We start from the raw sequence: 13,687 nt of genomic DNA on the forward strand, positions 1-13,687 counted from the left end.
GGCACCTGTTTGAACTCATCATCTGTATAAAAGACACCTGTCCACAGCCTCAAACAGTCAGACTCCAAACTCCGCCATGGCCAAGACCAAAGAGCTTTCGAAGGACACCAGGAAAAGTATTGTAGACCTGCACCAGACTGGGAAGAGTGAATCTACAATAGGCAAGCAGCTTGGTGTGAAAAAATCAACTGTGGGAGCAATCATCAGAAAATGGAAGACATACAAGACCACTGATAATCTCCCTCGATCTGGGGCTCCACGCAAGATCTCATCCCGTGGGGTCAAAATGATCATGAGAACGGTGAGCAAAGATCCCAGAACCACACGGGGGGACCTGGTGAATGACCTGCAGAGAGCTGGGACCAAAGTAACAGAGGTCACCATCAGTAACACACTACAACGGCAGGGAATCAAATCCCGCAGTGCCAGACGTGTTCCGCTGCTGAAGCCAGTGCATGTCCAGGCCCGTCTGAAGTTTGCCAGAGAGCACATGGATGATACAGCAGAGGATTGGGAGAATGTCATGTGGTCAGATGAAACCAAAGTAGAACTTTTTGGTATAAACTCAACTCGTCGTGTTTGGAGGAAGAAGAATACTGAGTTGCATCCCAAGAACACCATACCTACTGTGAAGCATGGGGGTGGAAACATCATGCTATGGGGCTGTTTTTCTGCCAAGGGGACAGGACGACTGATCCGTGTTAAGGACAGAATGAATGGGGCCATGTATCGTGAGATTTTGAGCCAAAACCTCCTTCCATCAGTGAGAACTTTGAAGATGAAACGAGGCTGGGTCTTCCAACATGACAATGATCCAAAACACACCGCCCGGGCAACAAAGGAGTGGCTCCGTAAGAAGCATTTGAAAGTCCTGGAGTGGCCTAGCCAGTCTCCAGACCTCAACCCCATAGAAAATCTGTGGCGGGAGTTGAAAGTCCGTGTTGCTCGGCGACAGCCCCAAAACATCACTGCTCTCGAGAAGATCTGCATGGAGGAATGGGCCAAAATACCAGCTACTGTGTGTGCAAACCTGGTAAAGACCTATAGTAAACGTTTGACCTCTGTTATTGCCAACAAAGGTTATGTTACAAAGTATTGAGTTGTATTTTTGTTATTGACCAAATACTTATTTTCCACCCTGATTTACGAATAAATTCTTTACAAATCCTACCATGTGGATTCATGGATTTTTTTTTCACATTCTGTCTCTCACAGTTGAAGTGTACCTCTGGTGCAAATTACTGACCTCTGTCATCATTTTAGGTGGGGGAACTTGCACAATCGGTGGCTGACTAAATACTTTTTTGCCCCACTGTATTTGTCTAACTGGTAACTTTTTAATATGTTTCTGTGAACGCCTGGTATTCATGTTATCCTTGTGTTAATTCTTTTAATTCTTTAAATAGATGCAAAACATACTTACAGACACATCTGAATGAACTACACTCTGTAGTTTTGTTCCCAATCATACACTAAAATTGTAACACATCACTGGTGTAGATACCATCTGGGGTTAAATGGTTTTTTAAATCAAAGCAGTCATTACAAACCAGTTAACAGTGACCAATAAATTAGGTTTATGTGTGAAACTACATTTATGATGATATTGTCAGTTAAGGATTGTTGTGGGCACGGTTGAAATCATTAAATTAATGGGTTTTAAACAAGATAATACAGATTTTAGGCTCTTGAAAATTACATAAATACCAAACAGTAGATTCAATTCTTGTCTGATTCAACATAAGACCTCTGAAAAGGAGAGCTTACCTTGTCAGGTTCCTCTGCAGCAATAGCTTTAAAAATGCTCTTGTGTTTGTGGAGTTTGGTCTTGAGTTTGTGCTCTATATGCACGTTAAACTTCATGAAAATGACATAGAGAGTTTAACAAGCCACCAGCATCATGCTCTCCCACCACATTATGACATTGTCCAGGAAGAAGATGATCAGTACGATGAGGTCAAATATGTAGAATGACATATTTCTTAATAGAGGCCACCAGGACAGGTGGAGAACTTGCTGAGAAAACAAAGCACACAATCCATTCACAAAAGAAACACTGAAAACTGCTGAGCCCGCAACTGTGCCAAAAGTTGTCATGGGTGATGAAGACTCCTATTAAGAAACCCAAAAGCTTTGGGGTGGATATTCCAGCAGCCATGAAGGTGGCTCCTACCACATCATAGGAGATGGCTAACTTGTCCCTGATTACCCTGAGAGCAGGAACAAAGAATTTATCACACAAGATCGCCAGCAGCACAAACATGTAAATGATCCCAATGAGGTGAAGGATCACCCAGCCAAAAGATATCTAGAGGATAATGAGCATGAAGGATGGTCGGTGCAGGAGGAGCTGGAGCTGCTGTAGATATTTCTTTTGGAAGCTTAGAGGCTGCAGAGATAAACCCTTTTGTGACTTGCAGTAATAGAGACTCAGTAGTGGTGGGTATGTTGGAATCTGAGGTTGTTTCCACATCATCTACCACATGCGTCTGATCTTGGGGATCATAATCATGCTTTGCAGTGAGAGATTCCACCTCAAGTATCTTTGTTAATTTCCCCCTGAAATCCTCTCCGTTCTGAGGCAAACCTGGTCTGGCACTGACAGTCAGCTGACAGAGGGAACAGAGGAGAGTCCCAAAGAGGAAAAAAAAAGAAGCTTTTTCAGCCGCAGTCGTTTTCCTCTTGTACAATTCATTTTTGAAAAATCAATCAAAAAAAGTCCCAACTTCCCACTTCCACTTCAAAACCTAAAAAAAAGGTTCTTCAAAAAGTTTAGGAACTGTTTTGCAATTACAACTCAAATACAGCACCAGATAAGGATATTTTCAGAGGTTCTGTTCTATTCAGATAATCAAAACAAATATTATAATTTTTAATCATAGTGGCAGACATCTAAGGAATGTTCAAGTTATAGGATATGACGCTGGAAAAGTCTTCACCGTAAACATTATAACCTACTTTAGGTCCGACTAATAGGATTATGTGTAGCGTCTCATCTTAAACTAATCATCAAAGCAGATTCCAGAAAGCCTAAAATACATTTAAAAATATTTAAACTGTGAAAATGTATTTTGAAAATGTGGGTAGATACCTTGAAACGCGTCCACCAAATCTTTACTGGTCAGGGCTTTAAAGTGGGCGTTGCTTATCGGCCCGTCTTTTGTGCAAAACAAGTCGCCAAAAGACTTGTTTTGCACAAAGACTTTTTATCATCTCTAGATGATAAAAAGTTATGTCTGCAGCCAGATCATTATTATTATCATCATTATCATTATTATTACTATTATTGTTGTTGTTATGGGTTTTGTTTTGTTTTTTTATCTCCCGGGAACTATCCGCTGATGTGTACACTAATGTCAGCCCGGACGGAAGTGCTGGTGCACAGTACACCATAACCATTGTTTAGTTAGCGTAAAAACTGAAAGGCGCGTAGGTTTTAGTAATTTTTTTTTCCTGATACCGCTTCTTTACTTTGTATCTTAGGTTTTGGATAGTTATAATGTAATTTTGGTTAAATGGCAGCTGGAACATTTCATTCGTTTGCCGTAGCGTTACATAATGCTAATGTAAATTAGCCGAAAAACTAGCCAACATTAGCTAACAGTTCGGATGTTACCATATGTCCCTTCTTCTTTATCTTTACTGACGGCGCCTGTGTATTTGGTTGTTCTAGCTAAATACGCCTCAGCGACGACAACGCAGTGGAAACCGTCAGTGGGAGCATTGCAGCGGACTTCTGTTTTCATATTTGGGATCTGTAAGCGGTGAGCATGCCTACTGTGGTGTTAATGGACGTGTCTCTGTCCATGACACGACCAGTGTCATTGGATGGCATCGAAGAGTTTCAGAGGAAGAACCTGGCTGTCCACGGACTCAATATGTTGTTTGAACACATGGCCTCAAACTACCGCTTGGAGTTCACGTCGCTGATGGCCTTTTCTTCCCTGTGGGAACTCCTGGTACCTTTCACCAGAGACTACAATGCATTGCAGGTAAAGTGTGCTCATGTGACATATCTGTCTGAAAAGTCAAAGTATATTTTGTTTCCTTGAAAAGCGGTCTGATTTTGGGATTACCGTATGTTTTTTTTCCTGCACAGGAGGCTCTGAGCAACCTGGAAGACTATGACAAAACCTGTGTTGAAGCAGCTCTAAATGGAGTTAGTAATGTAGTACAGCAGGAGTGGGGTAGTGCCTGCCCCTGTCAGGTATTTGGCTAACACTTTATTCAGTATCGCCACACCTCTGTATTTATTGGATTTATTTATTGCTTATTATTGGTCGAATAGCTTTCCTGCAGTGATCTGAACCATATGTTCATATACTGAGTTATGTTTATGTACTTCTTCCATATGTCCTGTAGGTGGTGCTGGTTACTGATGGATCCCTTGGTATTGGGAAGGGGTCTTTACGCCACTCCCTCCAAACACTGAAACAACGTGGGGATGACAAGAAATTTCCTCTTCCTTTCCCTTTTCCTACCAAACTGTTCATCATGTGTATTGCCAATGCAGAGGAGGTATTGAGCCATCCTTACAGTCACATGATACCAGAAGCAGCTATCAAAAACACAATTCAGGGTCATATTGCCTGTGTTAGACACCTGTAAATCACACATTTCTGTGAACATTTTAGGATGACAGCAGTATGACAGTTGCTTTCTACCTTCACAGACTCAAACTATAGTTTTCCAGCACATAAAACATTTTGGCTTCCAACAAAGAGGCTGTCACTTCACAAAGCTGTTATTTAAAAAATAAATTTGAATACATTTTATTTTTCAAATAGCAAAAAAATAACATAAAATGTATAAACTTATAAGTATAAGTGAAATAGCACAGTCTTTTTGTGTTGACTATATGCACACTAATCATGGTTATAAATAGTTACCAACTTTGAGTCGGGGAAAACCCTGCATGTTATTAAATATCAGGTATTCATCAAATCACTTTTATTGTCACATCACATGTGCAGGTACACTGGTACAGTACATGTGAGTGAAATGTTTATCGTCATGAAATTTGTAGATGAGGTGACCTTTGATTAAAGGTTTAAGATGATTTCTCTGTCAGCATTTCAGAATCGACAGACAAAAATTTGCTATAGATAACCTCACAGCACTTATCAGTTAAAGTTTTTGTGCTATTGTATCCCAAGTGCCCGGGAAGTTTCTCATGGAGATTTTTTTAGGAGGGGGACCACACCTCATTCACTCCCTGTCATATGACTATTGTATGGCTACTTCCTTCACTCAGGTTCTTAGTTCTCATTTTCATACATGGGAATCTGCGAGGCCCAGGAGCAACCACCAGTCTTCCCCATACCACAGTCTCAGCCCTAGATCTATATTTATTCCATCTGTCAGTACCTTTCAGGAAGCATGATCAGTCTAATTGAGAATGTGGAAATTGCCATTAAATTGCAAATATGTAAAAGTTTAACTTAATCTAGCTAAATAGCCCAGCTTTGAAAAATTAGACTCACTGTCTTGTGTAATTTCAGTTACAGATGACTGATGCCATGGACAACCTGGAGGAATTACTTTGCCTTAGTGGAGGGGATGGGCAAATCTTTACTATGGAGGGACCGCTTTGCATGAAGAGTGTACAGACCATGTTTGGGTACTACTGTAACTGTTTAGATTATTCACAAAAAACATTTTAACCTCTTTCATATGTTTAGTAAGGGCATCTTTGGTCATATTCTATATCTGCATGTCCCCAGGAAGCTGATCGATCTTGTATACTCTCCCTTCCACGCGGTTTTGCACTGTGGGAATCTATCCTCAGATGTTCAGGTCTTCCCTCGACCTGAGCCTGTCGTGATGGATGAAGAGGTGGAGCCTATGCCCCGGACTGTTAGTACAGGTACTGGCTTCAGATTTTATGATTAGTTTAATTTAAGGAGGTCATGAAACATTACATGCATAAAAGCTAATTTACATCATGGAACCCTACTTTAAAAAACTGACATAGATGTAACTGTGAAGCAGGATTTAAGAAATAAGTGCTGAAGTTTTATTCTGTCAGTACGGACCATGACAACATGTGGTTGGCTGGTGGCAGCTAGTAGACTTACATTATTTTACGTTAGCTAACTAGTGAGAGAATCAATAACTCTAAGGAAAATAAAGACACTAAAACTGAAAATCCGTTTAAGGGGATCATTTTTGTGCTGGGCTAAGAAACTTAGCTGATTGCATGAGCTGATTGTGCCGCACAGTACAGCTGGTTAGAGGAGGAAAAATCAGTTTCTGACTTCATTCTGTCGGTCTGGTGATTCAAACAGTCTGTCCTCTACACTGTTCTTATTTAAGTAAACTTTAAGCACTTCTTTCACAGACAGTGTTACATCTATGTCAGTTTTTGAGAGCAGACCTCCACGATGTAAACTGGCCTTTATATGTTTAGTGTTTCGTATCCTCTTTAAATTCTTCATTTTTTTTAAACAAATCTTTCTCTTGTATGCCTTTCAGATTTGGAGATTGTGGGTTTCATTGAAATTGCTGACATTGCAAGTCCTCCTGTCATATCCAGACACTTGGTATTACCTATTGCTGTAAACAAAGGTTGGTTTTAATACTTTTGCTATGTTCCAGTTATAGAGAAATGCGGATTGGTGACATATTAGCTTTGCAGCTTGTGCACATCTCCTCGTATTTAGATGTAAACACCCAAATGTTCAAGCAGCTTTATGTTAACTCACTTAAGAAAGAAAGAAAAAAGAACTTTAGAGTTTGCTGTTGCAGAACAAATCAATTTTAGTAAATAAGGTTGATAACGAACGAATCAGGAAATTCCTCTGACTATAAGAAACCAACAAAATAGGAAGGAAGAGCAAAGCTGCTGGGAAATCCCTTGAGGTTCGAGCTTCCTTTATTTGTCATGCACACTAATTTATTTCAGTACTTCTTTAAAAAATTGCTCTCATTCTGTAATGTAAAAGATTAAAACTAACATTAATAGAAGAGATGAGAAAAACGTAAGTAAAATTGTCTAACACAGTCTAACAGCAGAAATGAAAACAAGTATTTTTTTCTGATTAATAAAGAATAGCAAATATTTATGATTTAGTTTATTATGTGTACTTGGTTTTAGATGTGGATGAAGTTGGTACGGGAACCACAGATGAGCTTGAGGAGGAACCTTCTGCCAGTCAGATGGCAGGCAAAAGTCCCAATTTTTGTGTACTTTTACATGGAAGTCTGAAGGTTGAAGGCATGGTGGCGCTGGTCCAGCTGGGGTGAGATGCAGCAGAGCTGTTATATAAACTATTTTATATTAACCTGCACCATAAAGACTGCTATATTATGCAAACAAATTGTATATGTAGTTTGCTTTTTTGCCCCTCAGGCCGGAGTGGTACGGCATGTTGTACTCCCAGGCAGACAGCAAGAAGAAATCAAACTTGATGATGTCTCTTTTTGATCCCGGTCCGGAGCCTCTGCCCTGGCTGGGCAAGATATCACATTTGGGACCAATCTCAGGTGACTTTTTGTTTTTTTAATCTCTCCACCATGCCAAGTTTCATTGCAGATGAGGGTCAAATGAGCAAATATGAAGAGTTCTGTGTTTACAAAAGATTATATGAGGTTTCTAAGTGCACTGTCTTTAAATTTTTTTTTCTTTTTTCCCCCAGTGGCTTAAATTAATCCGGAAACCATTTTAGGGATATTCTGAAACTCTGTGTTTTATTTAACATGTGACACAATGACCCATGCACAAGTATTCCTAAAGAACAACAGACTGTGGACACGATCAAGTAGTTAATACTTCACCTGGGTTTCTCACGTGTCTCATGATGCAGTGTATTGACTGACCTCACTATGTTGTCCCGTGACCTTTCTCATGTCACAGAAGCGGCTGATAATCCCTACGGAGAGGATGACAGTAAAAGTCCATTTCCTGTACAACCACAGGTGAAACGTAGCTATGCCCAGAATGTGACCGTGTGGATTAAGGCCAGTGGACTACAGGTGAAGTAAAATTACTGCGTGAGAGTATTTTTCTCTTGAAAGTTTGGAGAAAAGACAAACATTTCATACATTTCTGTCAGTGATAAATTTATCTAATTATATTCTTTTAATGAACTGCTTTCTGTTTTTAAAAAAACCCAGAAAGCGATTAATTTCTGACATTTCTGTGTAAGAAGAAGAAAAAAAGGCTTATTTGCGAAATTGTCAAAATAGCTTCAGATTAATTTCTTGCAATTGACTAATGAGTTACTTGGCTTCTCAGAGGCTGCTCTGTTCACTGCCTCTACAGTGGGCTCAGCAAGTCTCTACTTTGTTTGAACTCTCTTCAGCAGAGCTTGGTTAATATTTATTGAAATTCTTGTTCCTGTGATTAATAATTACTCCAGGAATTTCTGGTATTTGATTTTGTCAATATTGTCGCCATCAAACAAATATTGATTCTTCAGGTCAGTCCAAGTCTGTCATTCAGAGTAATCTTTACATGACCAACTATGTAATCTTATATTAGTGAATCTTAAAAAAACAAAGGAAAATGTCATCAAAAGGTTTTTCATTTTTGTAGTTTATTCAATAATCATTACACACAAAGTGAAATATTTCCTAAAAATATGACGAAATATTTACTATTTGATATAAATCTTGAGGCTTGTGGTTTATAGCTCATTTAAAAACGGAAATCCAGTGTCTCAGATTATTAAAATGCTTCCTAAGTTTAATCAAAAAAAGATTGACAATAAAGAAATGTCCACCTACTGTAAAGTTCATGTAAACACTCAGCACTTAGTTTGAGTGCTTTTATTATTTATCAAGGCGGCGTGGCATGGAGATGATCTGCACTGAAGCCCAGGTTGCTTTGATAGATAGATGGCCGATAGTGCAGCTTGTCTGTGTTTCTCATCTTCCTGACATTATCTCACAGATTCTCTTTGGCATTTAGATCAGATTAGTTGGCTATAGTCATGCACAGTAATAACATTGTCAGCAAACCATTTGCTCATAGATTTAGCAATGTGTGCTTACTCCTGCTGAAAAAGGGAAATCTGCATCTCACTGAAGCTTATCAGAAGATCTGCGCATAGAGTACTCTAAAATCATCTTGTAGATGGCTGTTAACTCTGTACTTAACAAAACGGTGAACCAACAATTTCCAATACAGATCAACTAATAAATATTCTACTAATTGAGATACTGGATTTCAGGTTTTCAAGCCGTAATCACTAAAACTAATATAAAAACATTTCATTGGTCAAAACATTTAAGGGGCCTTTTGATTCATTGACTCGTTTTTTATGCTGTCATTGTACAGACTGATGTCCAGAAGATCCTGAGGAATGCCAGGAAACTGCCAGATAAAACTCAGACCTTCTATAAGGTAAGATTAGCTGGAGTGGCTCTAAACTATAATTTTTAAAGCTATGTTTGTTTTTTTTCCAAAAATGAAATGTTATATTTTCATTTTGATTCTGACAGGAGCTGAACCGTCTACGTAAGGCTGCTTTGGCTTTTGGTTTCTGGGAGCTCCTGAAGGGAGTTGCCGATCTGCTGGAGAGAGAGTGCACCATGCTGCCAGACTCGGCACATCCTGATGCTGCTTTCCAGCTCTCCCACGCTGCACAGCAGCTTAAATTGGCCAGCACTGGTGACTCCCAGTATGCTGCTTTTGATCACAACATTGTTCCCATGCACACGGATTTCTCAAGTTGAGCCGCATCCGAATTTGTATGAATGAACTCAAAATATCATAGGCTCCGCCTGCGTGGACCAATGTGCTGCAGTGTTGCATACACCCTGTAAAGACGTTCACGGGATTATTTTACGAAGTCATCTTTGGGATTCAGTGTTGTTTTGTTTTTATAAATGTTCCTTTGTAGGAATCTTTTGACACAATAACCACATTAAAATTAGGTTTTTATTCATTGTCAAATAACTGCCACATTTACAGAACAGAGTAAACAGCTATTAATGTTGGCATTCGTAATTCAAGTGCAAATAATAAAAAAGCAGCCAGAAAAAACCTGTTACAATTTAACATTGCTCCTTGAAGGTTGTTGTTGAGCACAATGGACACTTTTTTTTTTTAAGCAGTCTGGTTATTTGTCCCTGAGCTTTGTGGAATGGCTTGGAATTGTGAAATTATAACCAAGAGCTTATCATGTGGAATGATGACTTGTTTTCTTTATACATATGGCAGTGACTGAATATGAAATGATAACAGGGTTTTCTTATCAGTGCTTCTCAAAATAGCGCTGCGTGGGAGAAAAACAAGACTAAGAGCGGGGGGGGGGGGCACTATCACACAGGTGCTATGGAAATGTACCGGTATGTGTGTGCAAACTTGGTCACCAATAAGTTTGCTCGATGCAGTATTTCTGTACTCATTGCACATCTATTGTGTTAATAATAGCCATAAAGGAAGTCATTTTAGTTTTTATATGGACAGGCTGTCAAAAATTGAGTTGATAATAAATTTGACATAAGGATGATGATTATTAAAAACAAAGGTCGAGGAATAAGCAGGCAGCAAAGGTGTTCAAGGAATGCTGTTGGTGTTGAGTCTCAATTTGCTTTCCTCTTTTTGGTCCGGAAGCGCCTCTTCCTCTGCTTGTAAAGGTGGCTAAAGTTGATAAAAAGTCCTTTTGTGGGGGGGGAGGGGGAACCAAGATTAATATCAGAGCAGCAGTGGTTAAGTTAGAATATATGTGTCATGTGAGAGACAGTTCATGTGGGGACTTACCCAAAAACATAAGAACAAGATAAATGTACAGGAAGTAAGAGAAGCTGACAGAGGTGCCAATCACTTTAGTCAGAGGAATGCTGAAGAGGTTAGATTCATCAAAGATGGGGATGGACTGGATCACTGCAAGAGCTACGTGGGATTGAGAGATAAGAGTATATATAATAGAGTCTATAAACATGTTTGCATGTTTTTTTATATCAAATTTTGTTTAAAAAAAAAAAAAGCCTACCTTCAGCTAAAACACCTAGTGGATACAGTGGCATCCAGACAGTATACCGCAGCCAAGTGAGGGTTTTCCACTCTGTATTGAAACAGCCCAGCATGTAAAAGGGATACCTGAAAAAGGATGAGCATGTTGGTTAAGGGAAAAAAAAGTCATGCTCCAAATAAAATTACACAAAGTTGCATCCACAGTTACACATTCTTATAAAATTATAGCTCAGATGCAACTGCTACTTGCCTGTTTCAAGGCTGAAATGTGAATAAAATCTAACAAAAAACTGTAACTGTTCCAAACATTTGCAAAGCTCTAAATCTTATCCAATTTTAGTTTTAAATACAACTGGCTAAAGCTGTACTATATATCACTAGATGACTGTTTACTGTAGACAGTAGGAAAATGCATACTTGCCTAAAAATCTCAATAGCACTCCACAGATAGAAAACAAAGAACACAACTGGCTTGTGGTGCATTTCCTCCAGACTACCAAAAATGATGAAGAGGATAAAATTCCTTCCGACCACCTAGTGCACAAACAAAAGATGTGTATTGGTGCTCAATCTGTAACTTTAGGAAACTTGAACTCAGGCAAAAAAAAAAAAAAAAAAAAAAACCCATCCCATACCTGTATAAGAGTTGGTATAACACCTGTCTTGACTACACCAAAAGCAGCATTCAGGACCTCTACTAATGCCAGGATCTGGCAGAAGAACATCACATCCGAAATTGTGTGAAATGTGTCATAGAGGGAATCTGAAAAGAGTTTTGAACGGACATGTTTTAACCAGTTTTCTGTGAAGTAAGTGACACTTTCAGCTTCTCCTGTGTAATATATTTTCACACCTATGCCAATGATAAACAGGCGCACTGTCATGTTGATAAAGATCCATGAAAAACCAAGAAACTGGACCAGGTTGTACACAATCAAGAACACAGTTTTCAGGCTGACGAACCCTGAAATATTTCAAAGAAATTGGAAAATTGTATCAGCAGTTTTCCCTTCAAAGCCATCTGATAAAACAGAATGTTCAAGTGCAATATATTATCTGCACCCACCTTCTTCTTTTTGTCTTGAAGCCTTCAGCCTGTTCTTTTTCTCCTCCTTTTAAAAGTATTTAAAAAATGAAAATAGTACAGTCTTTAATCAATTATTTTAGTCATACTGACATTTTTTAATCTTTATCTGCGAGTGTCATCTAGTAACAATTGTCAAATGCCAAGTTGTACTCTTACCTTTTCTCTGATTTCCATCTCAGCGTCTGACTCGTCCAGCCAGCGATCAAAGTCCGGTGCCAGGAAGACAGGTTTACGCTCCCGGAGAGTCAGCCTTTCCCACCAACCTCGCTGTATTTTGTGCACTGTAATGTTCACCTGCCGCTGTGTGGACTTGTAGCTGACCTACAGGTTCACGCAATGAGCACAAACAGGAAAACCAAAGAAAGGAAAGGAAAAGATTTAAGAGCAATCTTAAAGTTATTCTGTCTATAGATATATTTCTGATCCCACAAGATAAATTATAGAATTACTCAGCATACCTGTGGCTTTACTGGTAAGAGGAAGTCCAAGCTGAACTTGTACTCATTTTGTCCTTTTGCACCATGCCCCTGGGCTACAAACAGGATATCACAAATGAAATGCCACAAAAATATTTTTAAAAATATGTCTTTAATCACCAAATGCAAATGAAATCCGTGAATCCATGTCACCTGAAAAGTGAAGGACATTTTCATCCACGTGGACGTCAATATTCTGCAAAAACACAGGCAAAGGATAAGCATACTTCCTCGCTAGATCAAGAATTTTTTTACTTCCTGTTAACAGAAACCCGAAACAAAGATATTAATCTTATGTTACATATTACCGTGACAAACTATATTGCAAAACACATAGGATATTTAATTACCAGGTAAAATAAGTGGTTAAAAAGTCTCTAACCTGAATCTTCTGTTACATGATCAGAAATAGAGTTAAGTGCTATAAAAAGAAGAAGAAAACGAGTGCTGAGAAGCCCTCCTGTAGCATGTAGTATGGGATGATGTGATATCTACAGGTGTAACAACACCTGTCCCTCACACATAACCCCACGAGCGCCGCGTGAACAATGCTACCACCCCCACCCACCCCGCCTTCCGAGTAGTTCCAACGGGTATTTTTAGGACTTTTCACCCATGTGATTAACTGTTAACACGAATATTCTTAAAATCAACAGGTTTTAAAAACAGGTTCGAACAGGTTGTGTGGCTTTAGACGTACTACATAATGAACGAAGGACCTCAACAGAGAGCTTTGTATGGATCAGTTATCAGATAAGAGATCTCAGTTCTCATACAGTATGCAAATAGTACAGCTATCCAGCAGGATAACGTTTACAGGAACCTTTCGTCTGTATTTGCATTGCTTCCCATTTACCATCAGAGGCCCAAACACAAGGCTTAAAAAAAAAAAGAAAAAAAAAAAAGTCAGAACCATGCTAAAGCGTTTTGCCCGTGACAAGCAACTGCAGGAGGTACTCTCACCTGAACATCTGTCAGCTCAACTCGCAGGTAAATGTCTTCATGGCGTTGAGCCCAATAAACAAGAGGTGTGAGTGCCATTATTGCGTTTTTGATCAGTTTTTTTTAATCGGGCAAACAATGAATGAACGCTCCACGCTTCATGCTAGCTGCCCTGGAAGGACTTTAGCAATTACCCAGAATATTCTTCGAACGTGCGCGCTCTCCACTGATCAGTGCTGAGACGCGCTCGTGCAGGAGGCA

The 13,687-nt window shown here is 39.3% G+C and overlaps 2 protein-coding genes across 4 annotated transcripts; one reads left to right on the forward strand and one right to left on the reverse strand.

The window, feature by feature from the left end:
- The first annotated feature begins 3,247 nt into the window (after nt 1-3,247).
- On the forward strand, nt 3,248-10,111 carry ints14 (integrator complex subunit 14). Of its 2 annotated transcripts, none has more exons than XM_080865297.1 (12): nt 3,248-3,429; nt 3,674-3,992; nt 4,100-4,207; nt 4,363-4,518; nt 5,502-5,620; nt 5,724-5,866; nt 6,475-6,567; nt 7,097-7,241; nt 7,352-7,485; nt 7,856-7,974; nt 9,281-9,346; nt 9,445-10,111. In XM_080865297.1, exons 2-12 carry the CDS (start codon nt 3,771-3,773, stop codon nt 9,676-9,678), a joined length of 1,539 nt encoding a protein of 512 aa, XP_080721423.1. In that variant the 5' UTR covers nt 3,248-3,429; nt 3,674-3,770; the 3' UTR covers nt 9,679-10,111. The 2 variants fall into 2 exon arrangements, with proteins under 2 accessions (XP_080721423.1, XP_080721424.1); XM_080865298.1 differs by having other exon boundaries at nt 3,248-3,425.
- On the reverse strand, nt 9,870-13,659 carry hacd3 (3-hydroxyacyl-CoA dehydratase 3). Of its 2 annotated transcripts, XM_080865315.1 has the most exons (11): nt 13,448-13,658; nt 12,638-12,680; nt 12,467-12,540; nt 12,165-12,329; nt 11,988-12,033; nt 11,775-11,885; nt 11,557-11,684; nt 11,343-11,455; nt 10,941-11,047; nt 10,709-10,840; nt 9,870-10,607 (listed from the first exon to the last, which is right to left on the reverse strand). In XM_080865315.1, the coding sequence occupies exons 1-11, from the start codon at nt 13,523-13,525 to the stop codon at nt 10,531-10,533; spliced, it is 1,074 nt and encodes a 357-aa protein (XP_080721441.1). In that variant the 5' UTR covers nt 13,526-13,658; the 3' UTR covers nt 9,870-10,530. The 2 variants fall into 2 exon arrangements, with proteins under 2 accessions (XP_080721441.1, XP_080721442.1); XM_080865316.1 differs by lacking the exon at nt 11,775-11,885 and having other exon boundaries at nt 13,448-13,659.
- Between the last annotated feature and the right edge of the window lie 28 nt (nt 13,660-13,687).

Source organism: Rhamphochromis sp. 'chilingali', assembly GCF_963969265.1.
Source record: "Rhamphochromis sp. 'chilingali' genome assembly, chromosome: 2".
NCBI lineage: Eukaryota > Metazoa > Chordata > Actinopteri > Cichliformes > Cichlidae > Rhamphochromis > Rhamphochromis sp. 'chilingali'.

Coding starts and splice junctions, on each gene's coding strand:
- ints14 (XM_080865297.1), top strand. CDS start 3,771: ATGCCTACTGTGGTGTTAATGGACGTGTCTCTGTCCATGACACGACCA. Junction 7,975..9,280: donor TTAAGGCCAGTGGACTACAG/GTGAAGTAAAAT, acceptor GTCATTGTACAG/ACTGATGTCCAGAAGATCCT. Junction 9,347..9,444: donor AAACTCAGACCTTCTATAAG/GTAAGATTAGCT, acceptor TGATTCTGACAG/GAGCTGAACCGTCTACGTAA.
- hacd3 (XM_080865315.1), bottom strand. CDS start 13,525: ATGGCACTCACACCTCTTGTTTATTGGGCTCAACGCCATGAAGACATT. Junction 12,681..13,447: donor TTGAGCTGACAGATGTTCAG/GTGAGAGTACCT, acceptor GTGTTTTTGCAG/AATATTGACGTCCACGTGGA. Junction 11,886..11,987: donor TTCAAGACAAAAAGAAGAAG/GTGGGTGCAGAT, acceptor GAAATATTTCAG/GGTTCGTCAGCCTGAAAACT.